Below are 23,733 nucleotides of genomic sequence, written 5' to 3'. Positions count from 1 at the left end.
GTGCTAAAACTTCTCTTCCTCATTTTTCTCATTCCATTGTGCTTGAGGGAGCAAAGCTGCGCTGACCTTTGGCAGGAAGGATTCATGAGGTTAAAGCAAAGTGCCACTGAACTGTAAAATTTAAGTCTGAATTGATTCAAAGTGTGGGTACTTTGAAATGATTATTGATTTTGAGTGAATCAGTTGTCAAGTGAGCAAGCCTCAGTTGGTGCTTGACCGTTGAAAATGCTGAGAATTGTTGAAAAACTGAATGTACTTCAGGTTGTGTATCCAGCTTTTCAGACATAAATCTGTACTCTTCAATCACTAGTTGTCATTAAAGTCTTCTGTAGGTTTGCAGAAGAACTAGAGCATTTCCTGTGGTGGTGATGGTTTGATGAATTTGTTTTAAGCTGTATGTGTATTATACATAACTCTTCCAACTGATAGTTGAGAAGACAGCATCATTCCGCTTATTCTGAGTGCTCATTTGCTGTGACATGTTAGTAGCAGATGTTTATTAGTATTTCCTTTTTCAGTGGAGGGCATAGTGATGCCCTTCTAAGTGTAAAAGGTTCAGGATTTCATTTGGATGTTTTTGCTAGTAGCAGGTATTGTGCATGTGGTATTCAGTAACTTGTGCTAGAGGAATCTTCTCATGCCTAGTCAGTACAGATTCTCATCTGAAAATTAGCAAGTAGTGCAGTCTTGGGTGCTGGGGTATGGTACCACTTCTAGGATCCACCCTGCAATTTACAACATAAATGTCACAATGACAACCTTTAATCCTGAGCTCCTGGCCATTGGCAGAAGTAACTACAGCCTACTCCTTTGTTCAATGTAAAAGTGGTTGAGGTAGGTCCTGCCCCTATGCCTGTAACTCTGCAATCATGTAGGAGATGCCTTGCTCCTGTCTGTTACTCCTTTCAGGCAAGGATGACAAACTTGGTGAAACATTGGCTCCGTGACTGGATCCACCTCAGGTCCAATATGGATATGCAGTTTCTGTTAAATCCATGTCTGAAACATAGTCTTTCTGTTGGTATGCATTTGCTGATGCAAAATATTAGATAGCAGGTGATTTGAATGCACAAGTGTACATGGAACTGAACAATGCCTCATTTGAGCTCAGCTTATCACACCAAATGTAGCTTTAACAGCAGGATATGGACAATATCAAGAAATGAATTTAACCTATTATATTCTTAAAGGAGCCCACAGATAACCTCGAAGATAGTCTTCTGTATACTAGACCTGAGTTTATTATAGGAACTGAAGGAGAAGAGGAAGACAAATCAGCACCAAAACATGGTGAAAATCCAGGAAATCACACAGAGACCACAGAAAATGCTGGTAGGTAGAGGATGAGAAGGTTGAGTATTTCCATAAGGCTTTAAAAGAAATGCTTTACTCATATAGAATACAAATTTCTGAAGCAGTCTTCCAAGTCACTTTTTTATCATGCATTTAATTATTTCAACGTATTAATTAAATAAGAAGGCTGTATTTAGGTTGGTAGCATGTATGACTGTCTCTCAGAAAATTGTTAAAAGAAATTTTGACTTTTTGAACATAGCGAAAACACTGTATGCCAAATTCCATGCTGTTCTAACTTTACTGACTGCAGGTTCTGTGGCTAGAATTAATATATCTTTCATCACCTCAACATTCTTTAGTTTCATTTTCTATCCACAGATAAAAGAATTTTAACATTGTCTGTAACTTATATTTTTAACAGCGATAAAAAATGACACAGAAAGAAAGTTTTGTTATCAGCAACTTCCAGTTACCTTGAAGCTCATATACACTATATTGCAGGTAACATTGATTACTTGTTTGTTTGGTTTGAATTGTTGGTGAAGTGGTGTCATTATGTTGACAGTAATAGATCTGCTTACACAGGAAATGTCAAGGTTTGAAGAACCAGACATTCTTTTTAACATGCTGAATTGTCTGAAGATCCTGTGTCTTCACGGGGAATGCCTATATATAGCAAGAAAGGACCATCCACAATTTCTTGCCTATATTCAAGATCACATGCTGATTTCAAGGTAGGTTTTTATTGCATATTTTGTCCTCATACTTTGTTGGTTCTCCAGCTATCCATTTGTTGTTAGCATCAAAGAATTTGCATGTTTAGTATGGAAAATTAACACGGGTGGTAGGGAAGCATGGAAGGGTTAAGAAACCCATTTAAGAGCTCATTGCACAGGCTAATTAAGACATTAGAAATGAAGCCAAGGTACCCTGCATTGTCCATCATGGCTACTCTGTCATGCACCATTTGTTTTGAATAATAGCATTATCTGAGACTGAGGTATATCTTCCCTGACTCTACAAAATAAAATAAAAGATGATGTAGAGACAGGTACACAGTTTGTAGGACTTTATCATTAAAACTGAGAGAACAATAGTATTACACCTTACTTTTATGAGGAAAAGGAAGTTTTTTCATTTAGAATCAGAGTGAATTGGATTGAAATCTGTGCATTTTAAGATTCTCTTCGGAGAAAGGGACTTTACAGAAAACTAGCTGAATAAACATCAGCATATAATCTTCTAAAATAGTGTGTTCAGCACCACTTACAGCTGCTCTGTATCAATTTCACTGAGCATCTCCTGAGGCTGTAAGGTTTCAGCAGATGAGAGAATCTGTTCTGAATCTAGATACCAGCAAATTGTGAACACGCAACATCTTAGTTATTCGTGGTGCCGGGGAAGTTCATGTGGCTTATGTGCTGAAGCTGGTCATGCTGAAACTTCTAATTCATAGGACAGTTTATGTTCCATGGTAGTTGCCTTGAATTAGGCAACCTCTTTTAAAATCTGAAGTGTTTCAAAGTAAGGAATATTTAAACTTGGATTTTCCAGAGAAACTGCTCAGGTTGAAGATTTGCAAGTAGCTCAGTTTTCCTACAAGTCACTCTGTAGAATTCACATAAGTGCCTAGGATGGCTCATGAAGATTTTCATGAAAAGTGCGTTACATTTAGAAGAAAGGATATAAAGGGAGTGTTTTTATAAGCAGGCTTGCTCTTTTTTGTCTTTCCAGTTTATGGGGAGTTGTGAAGTCTGAGTTCTCTCAGCTTTCTTCCCTGGCAGTCCCACTTCTTCTTCATGCACTTTCGCTTCCCCATGGAGCTGACATTTTCTGGACAATCATAAACAGCAATTTCAACAGCAAAGATTGGAAGATGAGATTTGAAGCAGGTAGGCCTGAGGAATGTACTCTATTTTCTCTTCGTTACTTCTCTGAAGAGGTAGAACTTTCTCTGCTGTAACTGAGGAGACCTATAATAATGATGATCTTTTTGCTGCTATGGAGAGTTTTGAAGATAGTCTGTTGCAAAACTATGGCACAACAGTGCTGTAAAATAGAGGAGAACATGAAACATTTTGGGTAATAAAAACAAAATTACAACTCTTGCTAGCTATTTTTGTTGTTACTTTCTCAGCTGTGCATGTTTCTAGGAAAGTTCTATTCATCAGTACATAAAGAAGCCATTGCCTAAATGAATATGCCTCTTTTCTTTGTCTGGGTACGTGATGGCTACAGTGGAGAAGGTAGCTGTTTTGTGCAGATTTTTGGATATTCACTCTGTGACAAAAAACCACCTACTGAAGTACTCCTTAGCTCATGCATTCTGCTGTTTCCTGACTGCTGTGGAAGATGTCAACCCAGCAGTAGCTACAAGAGCTGGGTTATTACTTGACACCATAAAGAGACCAGCTTTACAGGTGGGTGCATTGCATGGGAAAAAGTACATTCAAACAGGAAACTGGGTTTTCACCTGAAGTTCAGATGTACAGCATCACAGTCACTGCTAATACATCTTTAGGCAAGCATTATAGGTCTTGGTCATTGACATAGGCACGAAATAGCCAAGGGAAATGGTACTGCCCTACTCCCAACTTAGAATCATGGAATTGTTTACATTGGAAAAGACCTTTTAAAGATCATCTAGTCCAACCATAAATAATTTGATGACTGCAGAGGATACTATTGCATTTGAAGTGGTTGTAAAAAGCTGTAAATATTTTTTGTTACTTTAAAATAATTTGATATTTTTCAATTAAAAATACATTTGTAAGTCTTATGACACCCTGCTGAGCTCACAATGAGAAAATTTATTTGAGCAAAACCAAACATGGCCTTGATCTTCAAAAAATTTACCTAGGCATGTCATTTTATCATGTGAGGGAGCCTGTCAATCCGAATTCTCATGATTAAAACTAAATGGATATGAGAGAGAGATAAGCAAGGTAAGTAAATCTCACAGTACACAGTTCAGTTCTAGTTCTCTGGGGAATAAAATGAATATGTATTTTGAAACATTCAGTTTTGCTACCTGTAAGAAGTTGTTAATATTTTCTAGTTTTATTCCATTTGGTACCTTTTCAAAATAGTTTCCAGAGAACTTGAGTTCAGTGAGACTGTACCAGTATACCACACTTCCATATTTAATGTGAGCTTTCTTCTCAAAGAAGAAGTCTTGACACTCGAGCCAAAATTCTAGTGCAAGTAATGTATAGAAGAATTTTGAGGCAAAGTACCTCTGATACACTTCACCATGTAATTTTTCTTTCTCTGTTTGGGCTTGATGATTCATTCTTTTTATAATTAAGGGCTTGATTCAGTTACCTGAATGTAAGGTTTTTCTCAAGCAGGGGTGTATGAGCAAAGTACTTTGATATTGTGTACCAAATGTGCAGTAGGACAGAACTTTGCCTGCATCTTTACATTCCTCGGAATCCTAGCAAATTCTACATTCTAAATATGATGTTCATTTATCTCCTTACTTACCTTACTCTCCTGTTGATATCAATAGCATTAGTTCTGACTTAAAGGACTTGATAGAAAAAAGGAGCTAAATCTTTATCCAATACTAATTGGCAGGAGTTGTGACCTTTCACCTCCTTTTGCTTTAAAAAATCCTGAAAAGATTTCATATCTCACTTCTGTGTTATATTTTTTTTTGTTTCCCTCTACAGGGTCTCTGCCTCTGCCTTGATTTCCAGTTTGACACAGTAGTCAAGGACAGGCCCACAATTCTTAGTAAGCTTTTGCTACTTCATTTTTTAAAAGCAGATATTCCAGCTTTGAGCTGGGAGTTCTTTGTGAATCGCTTTGAGACCCTGTCTCTGGAAGCACAACTTCATCTGGACTGCAACAAAGAATTCCCTTTCCCAACAAGTAAGCAGAATCCAAATCAATCTGCTCTCCTTTTATCATGTTCTGGAATTTAATCTTCCTGCAAGGGTCTGAGAGACTTGTCGATATCACATGTATAAATTCTCTGAAATTAAGTAATCTTTCGGACCAAAAGAAAATAAATCAAAGTGAGGATTTTTTGACTGCCCAACTATGGATTAAGCTATACTCTGTTGCACCTTTGGGCATCATGTTTTGCTCTCCCTAGCATGTGATTGCCAGCCTTGGTTGAAATGCAGTCTGGTTCTGTCATCAGCTGCATCCTGCATTAACCCACCTGTTCTGTTGTAGCTGTTCTTATGCTGTCAAGTTCACTATTTTCAAAGTCCTAAATTGTGCCTGACCCTGTTCTGTGATGGTCTGTCTAAACTCAGCCCTAGGAGCTGTATGATCCTCAAAAAAACCCCAGTGTATGTGGCACAACACAAGAGGCACATGGACTCCTGGAGCCAGTGTTCAGTTAACTATTCTTGCAGTGACAAATGTATGTAAATGTTTATCCTGTTCGTACTTGGTTTCTTGATGAGATACCATGTCTCCTTACATTCACTAGGAAGGGACTAAAAAATAATTCATGCATGAATTGTTTGGCATTTAGAGTAATTGAAAATTTCCTAACACAAGTGGTGGTCCATAAGGAAGATCTATTTCCATCTGATTTTCTTGGAGGAGGTGGGAAAAGCTGTTTGAACAGCATGTGCTCCCTCAGCAGCCTAATGCCTCCTCCTACATTTGCATGGAACCCAGTGCCTGAAAATTCCCGGGTGCTGCTGCACAGGAGAGGGGTGGAACTGCAAATGTATTTTCTTCTCCATATGTGAGTAGCTTAACCCAGTCCTGGGAACTGCTGATGTGGCCTGAGGAGGGAATCTTGACACTGTTTTCTAGCATCTCTAGCTGCAAGTGTGGGGTCATATCTTTAAATATGTGTATTTGGGAGTTATTTAAATTATGCAAAAGATAATTTTTAGATTTCTTTTTAACCTTCTCTTTGCCATTTCAAAGAGTGGTGCAAAGGATGGGCTCACTGGCTTCAGTCACTCAGATCATTAAACTCAAGGGGTTTCAGTGCACTCTAGACGTAAGTATGGAAAAGTATTGGTGACCACATTAAGACATGCAGTGATGCTACTGGTAACACCACTGTAACTGCATAATGAACACTCACAGGTTTTTTGTTCAAATACAGGATGAAAGGTGTAGGCAGGACCAGAGGTCAGTGAGGCAAGACTAGAGGCCAAATCAGTGTATGAGTGCACTAAATGTGATCTGTACTCATGATATTTTTGACGTTTTAAGTAGGGTGCATCTCATATTCCCTTAGCCTGAAATTCAGGTTTTGATATTAAGAACCTGTTTTTATCCAATCTCTAAAGAAAGAAGTAACAGCATATTTTTTTAACATAGTTACGCCACTTGGGATTTTATGGATTTCAGAACGAGAGCATGCAAATGAGTACCTTGCAGGTGGACCCTTGAGCCCATGTGAAGCTTTCTTGACTGGAGTGGGACCTGGGGCCCAGTTGCATTAGGCACTTGGCAGCGCTGGGGCCTCACCATGCTGTGGAATGAATCCTAACTTGGTCAATTGCATTTGCAAAGCTATCACTGCTGTCCGGACAAATGTCGCCAACCTCAGTGATGCAGCAATGTGGAAGATCAAGAGGGCTCGTTTCGCGCGTAACCGTCAGAAGAGCGTGCGCTCCCTGAGGGACAGTGTGAAGGGACCAGCGGAGTCAAAGAGAGCGCTCTCCCTTCCAGAAACCTTAACCACCAAAATTCGTTGAGTATCTGTTTATGTTTTTGTGACACACCTCCATCTTCTCCCTTAGGATCGTATCCTATTTATGGGTACACGTTGGAGCTGCCAATATTTATCCAATTGGATAGCAAATTTAGGTTTCTGACTGTTTTGGGCATTATTCAGATAATGACAAGTTAGTGAGTTTGACAAAGAACATAGACAGACATTATGTCTATGCTGTGTTTGTTTAAAATGACATAACAAAATGCTCCAAGACTAGTTTGTATATAGATCTTTATTTGTGGCTAAAACACACTAGTTTTGTCTTAAATTGAAACAGTGTTTACAGGAAAATTCATTTGTTACTAGTTTATCTATTATTTGTAATTATTAATCAGTGCATGCAATATATGGTAGACACGTAAAATCAACTTTTAATATCTCAAATGAATTTTTGGATATACTCAGAATTCTTTTGTTAAGAAAACAATGTCAATGCAGCACATCCTTCCTACTAGCTTCTATAGGAGGATGTAGGTGCAGGAAAACCATAGGCCTATATGGAGTGCCATGCAGATACCTTTCCAAGCAGAAATAAACCTCAGCCATTCTCATTTAGAGAATTTTACGAACACAAATTAGTGTTTATATTCAAATTGGACCTTTACTCTTACCCGTATAAAAGGATGATAAAACTTTCAAACTTGGGTGCTAGTAAACTATTAAGGTACAAAGTAATTTTCTTTCCAACATTCCCTCTGCCCTTGAATATTTTGGGATTCTTAGGTAATCCTTCTTGACCAATTATCGATCCTGCATATGGACTCCTGTGTGATAACTCTTCTACCAGCAAAATTAAATGATGGAGAAAGTTAGAGTTATAGAACATGGTACACAAAACCTGTAGGGCACAGAAGAAACACATTCCAAGCAATTACACTCACTGCCTGACAACAGCACATGAGTAAATGAACATAAATATGCTAGCACTGAATATATGCTAAGTGTAAGATGTCAGTGCTGCCTTATTAAACAGAGTTGCTCTTGTTTTTTTTAAAGCTGTGAGCTTGACCAGACATGAGCAGTCTGCACCAGCACTTGGAGGAACACCAGAGCAAACACCAGGTGGGTTTGACAAGGGAGGTGTGTTTTGATGGAACAGGAAAAGGAAGGCTCTAACTCTGACTTTCTTGCTGAATCATGAGATAAACTTACACAAGATGAAGGTTGTCTAAGTGGCACAGTGAATCACATCTCAGCATGGTTCCAAAAAGTGTAAATTGAAGCTTTGCTCACAATTTGTGCTGAAAACTGCCTCCAGTTGTAAGTAGTACTTCAGAGTTGGGGGGAGGTTATTCAGAGGCAGTCAGCTATGCTGGCAGTGCCTCACCTTCCTGTGTTTCATTGCCCACAAGTAAATCTTTAGTAAACTGGCCCTGTGGGTCATCTATGTTGAGTCTGATCTTTGACCAGGTCAGGTTTTACAGACAGCTTTTGCTTGTCAGTACCGTAAATAACACTTATCTCTTCTGTATGCTTACAGACATCTTAAGTCCTTTGTTTTGTATTAAGTGACGTTTTGTGAAGATGTCACCCTTCTGTCAGGCAACTGTAGAACATACCAGTTTATTGGGCGATCAGCTGAAAGGAAGATATCTTGTCAGTGTGGGTGCTGACTAAGCTGTGAAATGGAATAGTAGAGCTGCTGAATTAGTGGTGTATAGCCCTGTTCTGGTAGCCCAGTGAGAGCTGCAAGTCAACTGGTTTCTTACAGAACGGGTGGGTTGTCACAGGCTCATAGAAGGAACAAGTGAAATAATGGTGTGATGAATAGATATGTCAGTGAATGACTGTTCTTCACTTAATGGCACCAGACACCTGGTATGTACTGGGCTTAAAGGAACGTGTCATATAAGGAGTGTCAGTCTCACAGTAGGCATTGTTAGCCATTGTGATTTTATTAGATGTATTCCGGTATTTTGAACCTTCACTTTCCATGCTCAGGCTCTCTTCTGCCTCTCAGTCACCTGAGGTTCAAATGAAATTTCCACTAAAAATGTACATATAAAAGAAGTTGCATGTAGCTAGTAACTACTGATCTGAAGTCTGATAATATGATTCAGAATATCACAGATGATTTGGGAACTAGGAGACAAGTGACTGTCCCTTTCCTCCTGCCCAGTATTTATTATTTCTTTCTGAAATAAATAAATAAATTCTTGTAAAAAAATTATTTTAAGGTTTGACTCATTGTTTTTGACACTGCATTGGCAGTACTGAACATACCTGATTCAGTTAACTCCTGACTGACTCCTGAACAGAGGCTCTACATCTGTTGTAGAAAAACATTTGTTTTACACATATCACTTGAATGAACTAGTCCTCGTGCTGGTCTGTTCTTTCGAGATCTAAAACTGTCATTCTTGCACAGTCCAAATGCAAGCTGAGTTCTGTGTGCATTTTGTATGCACTGAACACCAGGATCATGTATTTGTTCCTGTATCCTCTACTTGTATCCTGGACAGTCACTGAGAGAGTTCAGCCTGAAGAAGAGGAGACTGAGGGGAGACCTCATTGCGATCTACAACTTCCTTGTGAGGGGAAGAGGAGGGGCAGGCACTGATCTCTGTGGTGACCAGTGACAGAACCCAGGGAATGGCCTGAAGTTGTGTCAGGGGAGGTTTAGGTTGGATATGAGAAAGAGGTTCTTCACCCAGCAGGTGGTTGGATGCTGCAACAGGCTCCCCAGGGAAGTGATTACAGCACCAAACCTGACAGAGTTCAGGAAGTGTTTGGATGATACTCTCAGGCACACTATTGGGAGCAAGGCCAGGAGTTGGACTCGATGATCCTGGATCATCGAGGTCCCATCCTGGACCCACTCGATGACCATGGGTCCCTTCCAACTCAGAATATTCTGTGATTCTATAAAGTGAAATGTCAGGAAAAATCCTGGGAAGTCTTTGTTAGCTAGTGTTAGTATTACGAAATACTGGCAAAATTGAGCATTTTATCACTGAGCTTCTAAATTATATTGTTCAGCAAGTGAAAGTAAAATGGATTAATCTTTTCAGATTAATTACTCATTGAGTTCTGTTTGGAGAACCAGGATTTATTTAGAGCTCAATGATCCTTTTCCTCACTTCATCTTATCTCCTTCTTTGTTTTCTTGAAAATATCACATGTTAAAGAGATGAAAATAAATAGGACTAATTTAAACGGATCTAATGTCATCCTTAAAAATTATGTCTTTATGATACAATTTCACGGAAAATTTTAACCTGGGTATAGTATGTGGAAAGATTATTTCTCAGTTGATGTCCACAAAGCTAACGTTATTTACTATGTGCATTTTTAATGTGCTTCTGAAAATGGTACTTGCTTTATTTCTCATTCAAATTATTTCAGATTTCATTGTTTTTACATCTGCAAATCTTGGTCCAGCAAAAGTTTGGGTTGAGAATTTTCATTTTAGGGGAAGGTTTCAGTAAATAAAAAATCCCAGTGAAAACTGTCTGGAACAAAAAATATTGTAGAACATGAAGTTCATTGTTTCTTTTTACCAAAATGAGACCAGGAAAGGAAAGTTATTCTTAACAGATGTGGATCTGAAAATTACACACCCCCCTGCCCAGTGGAATGACAGTTTTCATTTTCACCTGTCATAGAAATAACAACCTTCTCCCATGCTCTGCAAAACAGCCAATCAAACAAACCCCTTTGCTCACCCACCAGGAAAAAATGTAAAATATTTTACCATTGTTCAAAAAACTTACAGACAATGCAGTTTGTCTAGTGCAGATGCAGTTGTACCAGCAGAGGAGTCCCTTGTCAGAATAGCATATTACATTGAGAATATTGGTAAATTAGAAAATTAAAATAATTTTTAGTATTTACTATAAATATATAGCTATGAATGTACATAAAACCTAGGGCATGTAAGTAACTTGGATATTAAATGCTGACTAGTAACCCTGACACAGATGCAGGAGCCATTTTAAGATTATACTTTGAGTAATCTTGCTTGTTTAATTTTCAAATTAAAGTGTTGTTGCAAAAGTAAGGACTATGTCTGGTAGTTGAAAGGATTTACACTTTTGTTGATCAATACAATGAAAAGTTTTTAATATATTTTGCATATAGTGCATATATAATGCATTTTATTTATACAAAAATATTTAATTTAAGTTGCTCTTTTAAAATAGAACACTGTGGACTAATACACTTTACTGTTATTTGGCTATGGATTTATTCAGAATTATTTAATAAAAAGAGTTGTATCTACTGTTGTGTGAAATGATTTTTGTTTTTTCATTCCTAGTGTTACTACCATGTAGAGCTTTAGAAACAGCTAAGCACTAAAAAAAGGCTTCATACATAGGGTGAAATGGAAGAGAATAATTTCAAAGGGAATTGCTAGAAAATTCTATTAATCATACATGGTTTTAAGAGTGACTGGAAATACTGTATTTAAAAAAAAATTAAAATATGAGAATGAAAACACTTGCCCAGTTGGCAACTGTTATTTGCAGTGTATCTGTTTTGGATAGTGACAGCCAGCATCTAAGCCTTCCTGTACTTTGTAAGTAGCCTCTTGTCTTTGACATTTTCATATTCCTGTGGAAAGTACTACAGATTCATTATTTCCATTCAGAGTTTATAAACCAAATCTTAAGGTTCTACTCTGGGGAAAAAGTCACCAATGTTTTCACATAATACATAATGTCCTAAGAACTAATAAATGGTAATAGTGCCTATGTTTTGGTCCAGGTTATTTAAGTGAAATACAGATTCAGCGCTGAAAGGGAAAGTCTTCATTCTTTGTTTAATCATTATTTGGTAGAATTTTTCGTATTTCCTACCTATACTCTGTACCCTGTTTTTGGTGTTACCCAGTGTCTGATTCCAGTGTCTCTTGTGCTGATAGGACAACCCTCCCCAGAGAATGATAATACCATAAAAGACCTGCTGCCAGAGGATGCTGGGATTGATCACCAGACTGTCCACCAGCTCATTACGGTGCTAATGAAGTTCATGGCAAAGGATGAGAGCAGCGCCGAGTCGGACATCAGCAGTGCTAAAGCTTTCAACACAGTCAAGCGCCACCTGTACGTCCTGCTTGGCTATGATCAGCAGGAAGGATGCTTCATGATTGCACCGCAAAAAATGCGTGTTTCAACATGCTTTAATGCCTTTATTGCTGGAATAGCACAGGTAGGTGAAGGCACTTACTACTTTTTGCCTCTATTGCTTATTGCCTGTTGTTGAAATGGTGGTAGCATAGCGTTCTTTGTAGCAAAATAATGGCTAAATGTGTTAATCTGACTTAAAACTTCAAGACCTCTTCTGTTGGTGAAAGAATTTCTACTTTCTACTAGTAGTCTAAACTTACTGCCTCATTGGCATAGGGATAATGGTTTTGTGTGCATGGAGGCATGCAAATACTATTACTGTATGAAAAATTAGTGACTGCTTCAGACCTCTTTGCCTTCTTTCACTAGCCTGTGAATGCCTTACTTTCCTCATGTGTATTTCCTCCTTTCCTCTTCAGGAAGGCCTGGGACCCATGTGTTCTTGCTTGTTTCCCTGTGTGAGTGATCTGTAAACTCTTGAACATTCTTCACTTTGTAGGAGGCTCATTTTTCTTCCAGTACTTTCTGTTCTCCCTTTCCTAGGAATTGGCATCACCATGATGAACTTTTGCCTACAGTGCTATGATAAATGACCAAGCACATCCTTGCCTTGTACCTTCTTTCTCCATCTTGTAAGGAGGACCATAATTTTCTACCTCACAAGGCTCTTCTAAGGCTCAATTAATTCTTAGTCATAGCAAGTGCGTGGTACTGGGCTGAAAAATATTTCACACTTATAGAATATTATTTGCAATGAAGCATTATCATGACTTCAATGCTTTTTCCTTATCACAGACTCTCATAAAGGATTACCTTAGGGGAATAAGAGGGTTTTGATTTCAGGTGTCCACTGTAACCTTCAAATTTCAGTGATCATAGTTGACCTGATTTTCAAAAGTACTACTTACTGCAACTCTAAATATCACCGCCTGCCTTTCTCTTCCACCTTTAAAATGTCTCATGATAGCTGAATTCACCATTTCTGTTTAAAAGCTTCATAATTGAATCCTAGTTCCTCTGACGTCAAATGGAGTTTGAGAACTTCAGTAGGCCAGGATTTTTTTCTGTGCAGCAGACATCAATATTTTAGTTTATATTTTGGGGGAATTTGTTTCTTAGCTATAGGGCTGCTTAGTGTTGGGAATCACTTTAGTGCAAGAGAAATGCTCTTTGCAATCTGAAGATGTGTTTACACAGTGTAAAGTCAATACTGAGCTCCTAAGAGATCTATTTCAGTTTTAGTTCCTGAAGTCATAAATACTTGCTTTCCCCACCAGCTCCACAAAGGTTGGGATTGGGTTGGCTTGCTGGTTCGTTGATTTTGATTCAAAGCTTGATTGGAATCGCCAGTACAAGAAAAAAAAGTCCAATATCTCTTAGTATTTTTCATCATAAAATCTGAGTATTTTGAACTGCTGAAGACATAACCCACCTATTTCTCCCCCTGGCAGCCCAAGCTTTGGATCTGGCCGCCAGTGCGGTGCTGCCCCACGTGGTGGCGCTGCTGCGCAGGCCTGGCCCAGCATCCATCCCAAATCTCCCTGTGGGAACTTAAAAAATGGGTCTGCTCAGCCTGAGACATGTTTGCATTACAGCATGTGCTGTGCGTTAGGGCAGCGCTCTGTCTTCTTGGTATGGATGAGTTTTTCCTAACAGTGCTCTGTAACTATCACAAGTTACATAGGCACTGCAGTGTAGAACCAAATTCGGTGATTATATATCATATATTCGACAGGCTCACCCTATATGGAAAGGCATGGGGGTTCATCTATTTAGCTTTGTGCACGCAACACAAATATTTGAGACAGCTGCGCATCGAACTAGAGAATTTTACGTGGAAAAACTAGTCATCTTGTTTAGAGAGAACTTGAGACACGAGTTTAGTGTTTGTAAATTAGGCTCATCCCCTTGTTCTAATGAAAAACAAAACAAATACAGACTGTCTGTTTAAATGTACAGAGCTCCTGATAAAATGTGCTTAGTCCACTGAAACTGCAGGGACATGTTAGATCTTGGGGTTGTGCTGGAGTTGGTTTGGCCTGTTGTTACATCTTCCTGGGTGTCAACCAGTGTAGGTCAGCATCAGAGATGAGAGCTTCGTGGATCCTTGTTAGCATCTAGTTTAACTGCTGATTTCAGGGTGTGTGATTTTCAAAATAGCTAATGTTGCAATGCTAATGGGAAGATTATGAAAAATAGCAATGCAGTTTCAATCGAAAGCACAGTTGTGCCAGGGTAGTGGGAATATGTGGCCTCAGTGCACCTAACAATCAGGATTCAAACCTCTAGGACAGACCCCAAATACCATAATGCTCTTCAAAGTTCATGGAAGGCAAGGCATATGAGTAGCAGTAATCACAGCAACCTGTCTGGAGCAACACTGCCACTTAAGATTGATGAGCATTTTATTTAAAGCAAGAGATTTTTCATTCACTTTATTCTCGGATCCTTTAGAATTTGTGTGCTTAGACTTCCCATATAACATAGTGGACATACTCTTACCTTTGCTATGGCGGAGAGGGGGATTCTAGTGTCATTACTTAATTCCAGAACCTGAGGCTTAAACACCTAATGTGGCAAGCCTGTTGAGAAAAAAAAAAAATGGCAAAATAGTGTTAATACAAAGCCCCCAAATAATTAAAATATGCAACACCAACCCCCAAAGCTCACAACTGCATCCTATCTGTTAAACATGGGATATACATGATATGGTTTTGTGTGTTGAAGTATGATCAACTTGTGCTATAATACAGGGCTATCCCACCATAATATACATTATGAAATTGCCAGTGTATGTTAGAATTTAGACTGTACTGAATGAAAGGCTTTCAGAATACATTTTCTTTTGTTTGATTTTGCCTATCTAGCTAAAATGAGAACGTGACAATCTGGCAGAAAGCTTCTCACTGGTGGTGAGGCTTCCTTAAAACTATCCATTTCTTTTCAGTTAACTAGGACCTCAACTGTATTATTTTATTTTTCAACATAAGTGGATTTGGTTTTGGTGAGGTAACTCCTGTGCTCTTTTCAGGTGATGGACTATAACATTAACCTGGGAAAACACCTTCTTCCCTTGGTGGTGCAGGTGTTGAAATATTGCACTTGTCCTCAGCTAAGGCATTACTTTCAACAGCCTCCTCGCTGCTCCCTCTGGTCCCTCAAGCCTCACATTCGGCAGATGTGGTTAAAGGCTTTGCTCGTTATTCTCTATAAGGTGAGTGGTCTTAAAAAGATGCTGTCCACAGAAAAATTTATGCTTCAATTTAAAATTTGTTGCAGGGAACACCTAAAGGTACAGCAAGTGAAAGGAACTGTAAAGAACACTTTTCTTTTATATGCCTACTCACTGCATTTAATTTCAATGTCTGAAATAGTTAGGCTTTTTTCTGTGCTACTGACTTCATCTATGTTTCTGCAGTGTATATTGTCTTTTGTGTGTTTACCTGAGAAAGAAAAGTATGAATTTGAAAATAGGAAAATGATGTATGAAATTCCAGTGAGAAGTATTTTGAGTAACTTAAAATTAGTTTTGAAAAATTAGTAACTTTAAATGGGGGAGTGTGTCAGTTTAACAGCTTGTATTCTTTAGCTGAGTGATGTTAAATGGTAATGTGTCTATGCACTGAAATGGAACTGTGAGTACTTTTGATATGCTTAACAAATTTCCAGGAAGTCTGTAGGGCATACAAGGAAGTGGAGACACTAAATGTTACTAATATGGACTTATAATATTTTATTAAAATAATTCTGTGTACAAAACTGACAACAGTCCTGCTTCTCATGGTGTAATTGTGAATGTATGATGAAAGGAAGGCAAAGGGCATCCAGCTGACCATATTCTTGTAATTTTTCTATTTTACTGCCTAAATGTTTATCCAAGGAGAAAAGTTAGTTTTTAAGCTGAAGTTTTTCTCTTTTGCTGAACAGTACCCCTACAGAGACTGTGAAATCAGCAAGATTGTACTTCACCTAATCCACATCACAGTCAATACCCTCAACGCCCAGTATCACAGCTGCAAGCCCCATGCAACTGCTGGTCCTTTGTATAGTGACAACAGTAACATAAGCCGATACAGTGAGAAGGAGAAAGGTACTTTTAACACTGATTTGTATGATAGTCATTGATTTAATTCATTAAATCTTGCAGTTGTTGTAGAAATGGGTAAATAGGGTCTAAACCTTAGAACATAATACTCAGAATTAAGTCTGAAGTGTGACTTATCTGAGCAGCTATAGCCACCTACAGTAAAAGACATTCACAGTTGCTCCTTAGGTTGAGATGTCTCACATCTCTTGGGGGAGTGTATCTTAAACTTAGTGGTTCAGTCACCATGATAGTGATGGTAGTTCTTGGCCTTTTCCATGGCAGTGCTAACTGACCATGTTCACACGCAAGGTGTGCAACCAGCCTAATGCCACATTCTGATTTTACATTGTAATGACTTGGAATCATAGCAAGAAAAGAGAAAATTATCAATTCAGTCTATAGTTTGCTTTTCTCTGTTAAAGGAGCTGAAGTTGAGTAGCTTAATGCAAATGTATTTGTGGATGTCTAACGGCAGAAGAGAATGGTTCAACCCCTGGAGTCAGTGTTCGATTGTTAACTCTATGTGCTTGCAAGGGTGCTCTGATGATGTGAGCTGGTGTAAACTTGGGGCTTGAAGTCACATGGTGTCACTGAGTGTAACTCCTTACAATTGTGAGGTTTGTTACATGGTAAGTGTTAGTGATCAAAAGGTTTTATCAGGTTTAGCAGGTTCTTTTGATGATAATCTGTAGCTGCTTTTTGGTTATTTTGCCTTTTAGCTGCTTGTTTGTGATTTACATCCTCCTTCTCAAACAGTCGTCTTAGTGTGGAGCAAACTTCTGAAAAAAAATCCAAGAAGCACTCTTGTTATGCATGTTGGTCCCTTTTCCTCTTGCTGCTTGTTGCTTGTGAAAAGATATCCAGCAAAAGAAGAACACATTTTTTTTATTATCTGAACACCCTATTACTCACCTCTCGAAAATTAAAGCAAGCTTAACATGGATTTAACCTATGTATCGCATATTCTCACTCACTTGGATGTTTAGTATTGGTAGTGGAGGGCTAAGAGTGTTTAAATAACTGTGACCTTACTATAAATTTATCTTTGTTTTGAGCCAAGTTAACGATTTAATTCATAGTGACTTAATAATGCTGAGGGTAGTAATAATACATTTACAAAGTGCATTCACTTTCTGGATTGATTCTGAGATGTTTCTGAGACAAAGTGAGGTGACTAAGTACCCAGCTTGTCCAACACTGGTTCCCTGGGTGGCCTTGTGTCTCACTTCATCATTGTTTCCCTATGTTTACAGTAAGGTTAATAATATTTACTTGCTTTCCAAAGCTGTTGTGATGGGCTTTGGGCTGCGTGGAGGTAAAGGACCATAAATGGATGCATTTTACTCTGTAAATACTGACTTAACCATAGGGCTTATTCTCCTCCTTTGTGGAGGAGCAAGAAGCAACCAATATAATTCCATAGGGACTTGGAAAGTTGAAGCCTTTCCCACCTTTTCTTAGGAGACTTGTTTAATCTCTGGTCAGGTAATGTGTGTGTTGCTGTCATCATCAAAAGTGGTGTTTAGAGAAATGAACAGATGAGATTTCTTGTCAGGCAGCAAGAATCCCTATACTAAAGATGGATTTTCCAACTATTGAACCTTTTTCCTACTTTTTCTGCCAAAGTTTGTTGTGGAGTTTGTGAGTGTTGTGGGAATCAAGTATACAGACTGCTGTAGTACTGGTGATAAATATTGTGAGATGAACCATTTGTTGCCAAGGGGAAGAAGAAGTCACACGTAGGACGTGACATTAAAAGTTATCTTCTAACTTATTAAACTCAGTTCATGTAGAAATTCTTACTATCAACCTTGTTTGATTTTTCTGGATTTGTCATTTCAATTATGTATCTTATGCCCTGGTGCTTTTAGGTGGCAGTTCCATAGCTTCACATGTACTAGCACTTTCCAGAAATTTCAAAAGTAAAGATATTTATGTCGAGTTTAAGTCTTCAGTTTTTGTCCATTCTCTTTGACTTACTTGCCTCTCCACTCCTAGACACCAAATGCATTTCCTCTCCATATTTGCTTGCTAGAATAAACAAGGCAAACTTTGTTTTTCTTTTGAGTGCTCTGTTTTCTTTATGGTCCCAGTAGTGTTTTACTTCCTTGGAGATGAATCACTGGATGTAGAATCACAGAATGATTCCTCGTGATAAGTATGGATTTTTCCTTTTTTTATTTCTGTTTCTTTTAATAGCCATTTCATACAGATGATGTGGCATTTTTGAGATGGATAAATAGATTTGGATCTTTCTTTCTCTTTGCCATTTTCAACTGGCAGGTCTCAGAGCATAACATTTTACTATTACTACTTATATCAATAATTTCATAGTTCATACTCTTAGGTCTTTTTCTATTACCAGCTTCTCCAGATTATCCATTTCTTCCTTTTTCACTTTCGTATTTTGCTGGTTTATAACTGACCCTGCAGTTCTTTGAGTAATTTCCGTCTTCTTCAAGTTACCATTTCTCACTGAGCATTACAGAAGTTGTTTACTCGAGTCAGTGTCCCGATCAAGTGTATTTCTTCCATCTAAACAATCTGTATTATTATCAGTAGAAAAGATCAGCTTAGAATGGTAAAAGCATTGGTATACTTTTGTTGTGTTGTAACCCATTTTTCATTTGTCTCTGACTTTAACTGAAGAGGTAACAAGAATGACAAAGTTATACCTGGGATATAAATTGTCTTGCAAACTTCAGATGATTCTTCATTTTTCAATCAAACTTAGTTGAAACTAGCTGGGGTTTTGTTACATAGACAGCTTTTCATTCGAGAAATTGTGCTCTCTTAAGAGTAATAAAGCTTTTTCTTTCTCCAGCAGAGGAAGACAGTGTTTTTGATGAATCTGATATTCATGATACACCAACTGGACCTTGCAATAAAGAGTCTCAAACTTTCTTTGCAAGACTGAAAAGAATTGGTGGCAGCAAAATGGTGAAATATCAGCCAGTTGAGATGAATGCTCAAAGAAGTATGAATTGTTTTGTTGGTATAAATTCATGTAGAAATATAATTTCCTACTCTTAGTTTCAAGCTAACGCCTTTCTTTGTAGAGTTTGTTGCACTGCCTGATTTGAATACAACTACTCTATCTGACTTAAAAGAGCAGATACTCCTCATTTTCCTGAATGAATTATCTTTCAAGAATCTCGGAGTAGGCATTCCAGAATAAAAATATCTGAAATCAGCAGTTGTTCTCTGAAACGTTAAGCTCTTTTGAATTAAAAAAGAATTATGAGGATTTGCTGGAATTTTCTTTGGCCATTGGGCCAAATTAATTTTTTACTAGAAATTGATTTTGTTGGTGAGGTGGGACTCTATGGTAAGCAAATTTGTTGCTGCTGCTGCAAATGTTACGCTTTCCCATTGGCAAAAATGGTCATTTGGGGGTTTTGAAAAGTTGGAACTATTTTGATTTCAAATTTAGGGTTCTGAAATGAATAGCCTAAAAAAAGTTGAAGAGATTTCCATCACCACCCTCCTGCCTTTTTTTTCTTTCAGGTGTTTACATGGGGTGGGGGGGATGATTCTGACTAGAGCAAACATCTACTTTAACTTTTTTCACTTCTTTTTTTGCGTGGTGATTCATGTGTGAAGTATTTTGAAATATGGGGATATTGATGATTAGGAATATCCTGGTTTATGTGAAAATATGTAATTCATAATAATAATACAACAGTGTTAACCCCTTAAATGTTCTCAGTGAGTATGTTTGCACAGCAAAATACCAGTGCAGTGGTAGTACCAGCAAGTGTAACTGTGCTTGCTTCCCTCCTCCCTAGGACAAAGAACTATGACTAAGTGGTGTGATAGTTGCTAGACTTACTGCTGATACTACCCTTGCTTCTTGAATTAGAAGCATCCATTTTAAGCCCACTTTGCTGCAGTAAATTAATGTAGGTGTACTACATGCAGCCAGCCCAAGTATCTGTAGAAATGTCTTCTTTCAATGCACAAGGCTAAACAGTCTGTCTTTAGGGTACATCTGTCCAGGATGTATAGAGTTTGGACAGTTTTTAGATAAATCCTATTATCCAAATGGCAGGTTTTTGTTATTATTCTTTGTAAAAATCTGTGTAATGTGATTCTGAGGCTAAAACGAATGTGGACAATTTTGACTAATACTGGGTTTGTATTTGAAATGCTAGTCATGTTGAATTGTGAGATAAAGATGAAGATATCTGCCAAAAGTCTCCAACTGAGGTAGTATTAGCTCTTTCTGTTTTGATCAGGTGAAATAGAGCTGGCTGAATATAGAGAGACGGGGGCCTTACAAGACAGTATTCTACGCTGTGTGAGAGAAGAAAGCATTCAGAAAAAAAAACTGCGCTCTCTAAAACAAAAATCTCTTGATATAGGGAATGCAGACTCCCTGTTGTTTTCATTAGATGAACATCGCAGGAAGTCCTGCATAGACCGGTGTGACTTAGAAAAACCACCTGTCCCTGCTGCTTATGCCATGCACAGGCAGAGCGATTATGGACGGTCTCGGCAGAATTCTTCTACTAAAGCTGAAAATATAGAAACACAAGAAAGTCTTCCTCGTACAGAGAGTTTCCAGGAAACAAGAAGGCCTGTCATACCAGAAGTTAGGCTAAACTGCATGGAAACCTATGAAGTAAAAGTGGACTCCCCAGTTAAACCCGCTGGTCCCAAGGAAGATTTAGATCTGATAGATTTGTCCTCTGATTCAACATCGGGTCCTGAAAAGCATTCAGTGCTCTCCACTTCAGACAGTGACTCTTTAGTCTTTGAACCACTTCCTCCCCTTCGAATAGTGGAGAGTGATGAAGAAGAAGAAGCAACAAACCCGCTGAACGATGAGGTCTCTGGAAAAACTGCTGTGTCATCTCCTTCAACTCCTATCAACGTCTCTGCACTCAGCCTCAGCACAACTCCTCTGGTACAGTTCAGCATTGAAGATTGCTCCAAAGACTTTAGTTCTAAGGATACAAGCAACAATACTTCATCAGGAATAGAGGAGATAATTTCCACTTCTCCCAAAGATCAAAAGGGCTCTTCAGAGTTAGTTAAGCCGGAAGAACCTCAGGACGTGTCCCCTGGGAACCCACTAACACTGAAACAGAAAAGGGACCTGCTGCAGAAGTCATTTGCCCTTCCAGAAATGTCCCTTGATGATAACTCGGAGCTCAATGTGGAGGAAATTAGACCTAGTGGAACAATTCCAAGCCCTAATGTAAAGACAGTCCTTATTAAAGTCCCTGAAGATTCTGAAAAGCAAACAGAAAGTGATAAACTTGATACCAACACAGAGTCTGACACCGAACAAAACGCAGAGCAGAAACAAGAAGAGGAGACTGAGGAGTCAGAATTTAAGATTCAAATTGTTCCTCGCCAGAGAAAGCAGAGGAAGATTGCTGTGAGTGCTATTCAGAGAGAATACCTGGACATTTCCTTTAACATCCTTGACAAGCTGGGAGAGCAGAAGGAGGCAGGTGAGCTCACTGACCCAATTGAAAGGCTTATTACTGCATGAAGGTTTTAGTAACAGACTGGTGTAAGGAGAGATGTGTATATTTATAGGGAGGGATGTGTATATGTAGCATCTGATGTGGTCCCAGGCAGCTGATGCTTCCAGGTGTTTGTTTCTCACAAGGAATGTACTGATACAGGCATTGTGCCTGTGCGAGGGCCCATTTGAAAAGAAAGTGGAGCTCAGTGACAAAAATATTCATTCTGATTCAAAGTTAAGGAGTGAAACTCCATGGCCTCTTTATACAGGGAGTCAGAAAAATGGTCATACCTCTGTGCCTTTTATCCTGCTGAACTAGTCTCTGCTACACTGATTCTCTTCTGGTGTAGTGATTTTTGGCCTTTATTTCTTTTGCCAGCATAAGGCAGTGGAAAGCAGAGTGGATCACAAAGTGCAAAGCTGAGCAGGCTGTGAACTTCAGAACTAAGAGCACTTAGAATTAACCATAGTTTGCATTTAGGAGCAGACATACACACATATTTTGGTTTTATACACTAAAAGCTTTTGTATTGGGTATCCACAAAGTTTACATGACCTGTTTAAATCTTTGTTAAAAATTTAAAATTCAAGCATGGGGAATCCTCTGTGTACTGTAAGTTTTTTCAGGTGTTTTCAATGCAAAGTTTTGTTACTAAGTTTTTTCAGGTGGAGAGAAAGTAAGTTTTTTCTGTTTCCTCAGTTTCCAATTGAATCTGTGAAACAGTTTGAAAAACTGTATGCTGCTGCACCTTTAATTGTGTGGTGTAGTGAGGGGGAATATTTATGCATTCCCGACCTCACTTTTTTCTTAATTGCTTCAGAGACAATCACAGTGTACTTTCTTATTATGATATTCCACTTTCACAAGGAGCAGTCGTTCAGTGTAATCATAGTTACATTGTTCCCTTTATGTTTCAGGCCTATTTATGGTTGTAGTAAGCTGAAGAACTGCTGGAACTTTATAGAAACTAAAGAGAGCTGAGTGCTTTTGAACCTTTTTGAACTGGGTTCTTAGGGAAGCAGAGTCCTGAAAGAATTGTGCAATTAGACTCAGTGCTTCTTTGACCATTCATAAGGGCCAGTTTTCATGCAATAAGTAGCACTATCATCCCTGAAACTGCTGTGCCAGTTCTGTAACACCAAGTGGAATCTTTTAGTGAAAGACTCTTAAACTTTATGAGTCTTTGGGATCAACTGCTGGATCAACCGCCTTTTGAATGGTAAACCAGACAACATGTTGGGGATAAGGCTTTTAAAAGATGTTAAACCATCACTTAAACTAGATTTACATCAGTGGTACCTCTATTATTTCCATGTTGGTGGTTCCAATAATCACTCTGTGAGTGGGATCAAGATCAAACGATGTGCATTTATTAGTTCTGAGCTCTAAAGACCACAGGCAGAAATCTCCTTTAAAAAGTGATTTTGAGCACTAGATCCCTGTTCCCCTATAAAAATTCTTGTGACACACACACTGAATCCTTTTAAAGCTGCTGGGAATGCCAGATGGTGTATGGATGACTGAAATGATTTGAAAAAGCACAATTTTCACATGCAGATTCTGCTGCCAAAGGACTTTCAACACTGGAAATGCCAAGAGAATCATCATCTGCACCGACCCTTGAAGCAGGTGTCCCAGAGACAAGTAGTCACTCTTCCATATCAAGTAAGTTTACCTCTGGTTTGATGATTAAATCAAAGTTGCTGTATTTGTGCAGCAAATGCATATCATGTATGCTAAATTCCTTCCTCTGAGTTTCATGGATTTGTGGAAATAATGTGTTGAATATAATTAGATCTGTTAAACCTCTGATGGTCAGCAGGATTTTAGCAGTTAATGGGTACAAGATTTTCTGTTGTGACATGGCAGGTTTGATAACTGTGGTTTTCTTGAATTAAAGTAGGTAGCAGCTAAAAGCAATATTTCACTAAAGCATTGTCAACTGTCAGTGCACAGAGGCAGAGGATGAGAACTCCACAGGGCTGTTACTGTGGCCTTTGATACATTTCTTGCTGTACCTTAGGGAAAGAATCTCATGCAATTTTTGTAAAATGCCTTGAGTGCCACTTCCTCAGCTGCTTGCTGTAATGTGGTAACTAT

The 23,733-nt window shown here is 38.5% G+C and overlaps 1 protein-coding gene across 8 annotated transcripts in view; it reads left to right on the top strand.

Annotated features, from left to right (window-relative positions):
• UNC79 (unc-79 homolog, NALCN channel complex subunit) overlaps positions 1–23,733 on the top strand; it is a 107,153-nt gene that overhangs the window by 37,918 nt on the left and 45,502 nt on the right. For 7 of the 8 annotated variants that reach the window (XM_051806578.1, XM_051806572.1, XM_051806574.1 and 4 more), the window contains 14 exons: positions 1,191–1,332; positions 1,718–1,797; positions 1,882–2,030; positions 3,031–3,188; positions 3,535–3,716; positions 4,971–5,172; positions 6,793–6,972; positions 7,994–8,059; positions 11,862–12,148; positions 15,098–15,280; positions 15,994–16,156; positions 18,978–19,130; positions 20,392–21,615; positions 23,191–23,298. In XM_051806578.1, coding sequence (XP_051662538.1) covers positions 1,191–1,332; positions 1,718–1,797; positions 1,882–2,030; positions 3,031–3,188; positions 3,535–3,716; positions 4,971–5,172; positions 6,793–6,972; positions 7,994–8,059; positions 11,862–12,148; positions 15,098–15,280; positions 15,994–16,156; positions 18,978–19,130; positions 20,392–21,615; positions 23,191–23,298 — 3,277 coding nt within the window. The remainder of the gene's footprint in view (positions 1–1,190; positions 1,333–1,717; positions 1,798–1,881; positions 2,031–3,030; positions 3,189–3,534; positions 3,717–4,970; positions 5,173–6,792; positions 6,973–7,993; positions 8,060–11,861; positions 12,149–15,097; positions 15,281–15,993; positions 16,157–18,977; positions 19,131–20,391; positions 21,616–23,190; positions 23,299–23,733) is intronic. The other variant, XM_051806573.1, reaches the window with a different exon arrangement.

The sequence above is a fragment of the Manacus candei genome, unplaced genomic scaffold, assembly GCF_025592945.1.
Source record: "Manacus candei isolate 608988 ecotype Guabito, Panama unplaced genomic scaffold, ASM2559294v1 h1tg000067l, whole genome shotgun sequence".
Classification (NCBI taxonomy): domain Eukaryota; kingdom Metazoa; phylum Chordata; class Aves; order Passeriformes; family Pipridae; genus Manacus; species Manacus candei.
The sequence above is the reverse complement of the archived record's forward strand: the minus strand, read 5'-3'. Positions and strand labels throughout refer to the sequence as shown.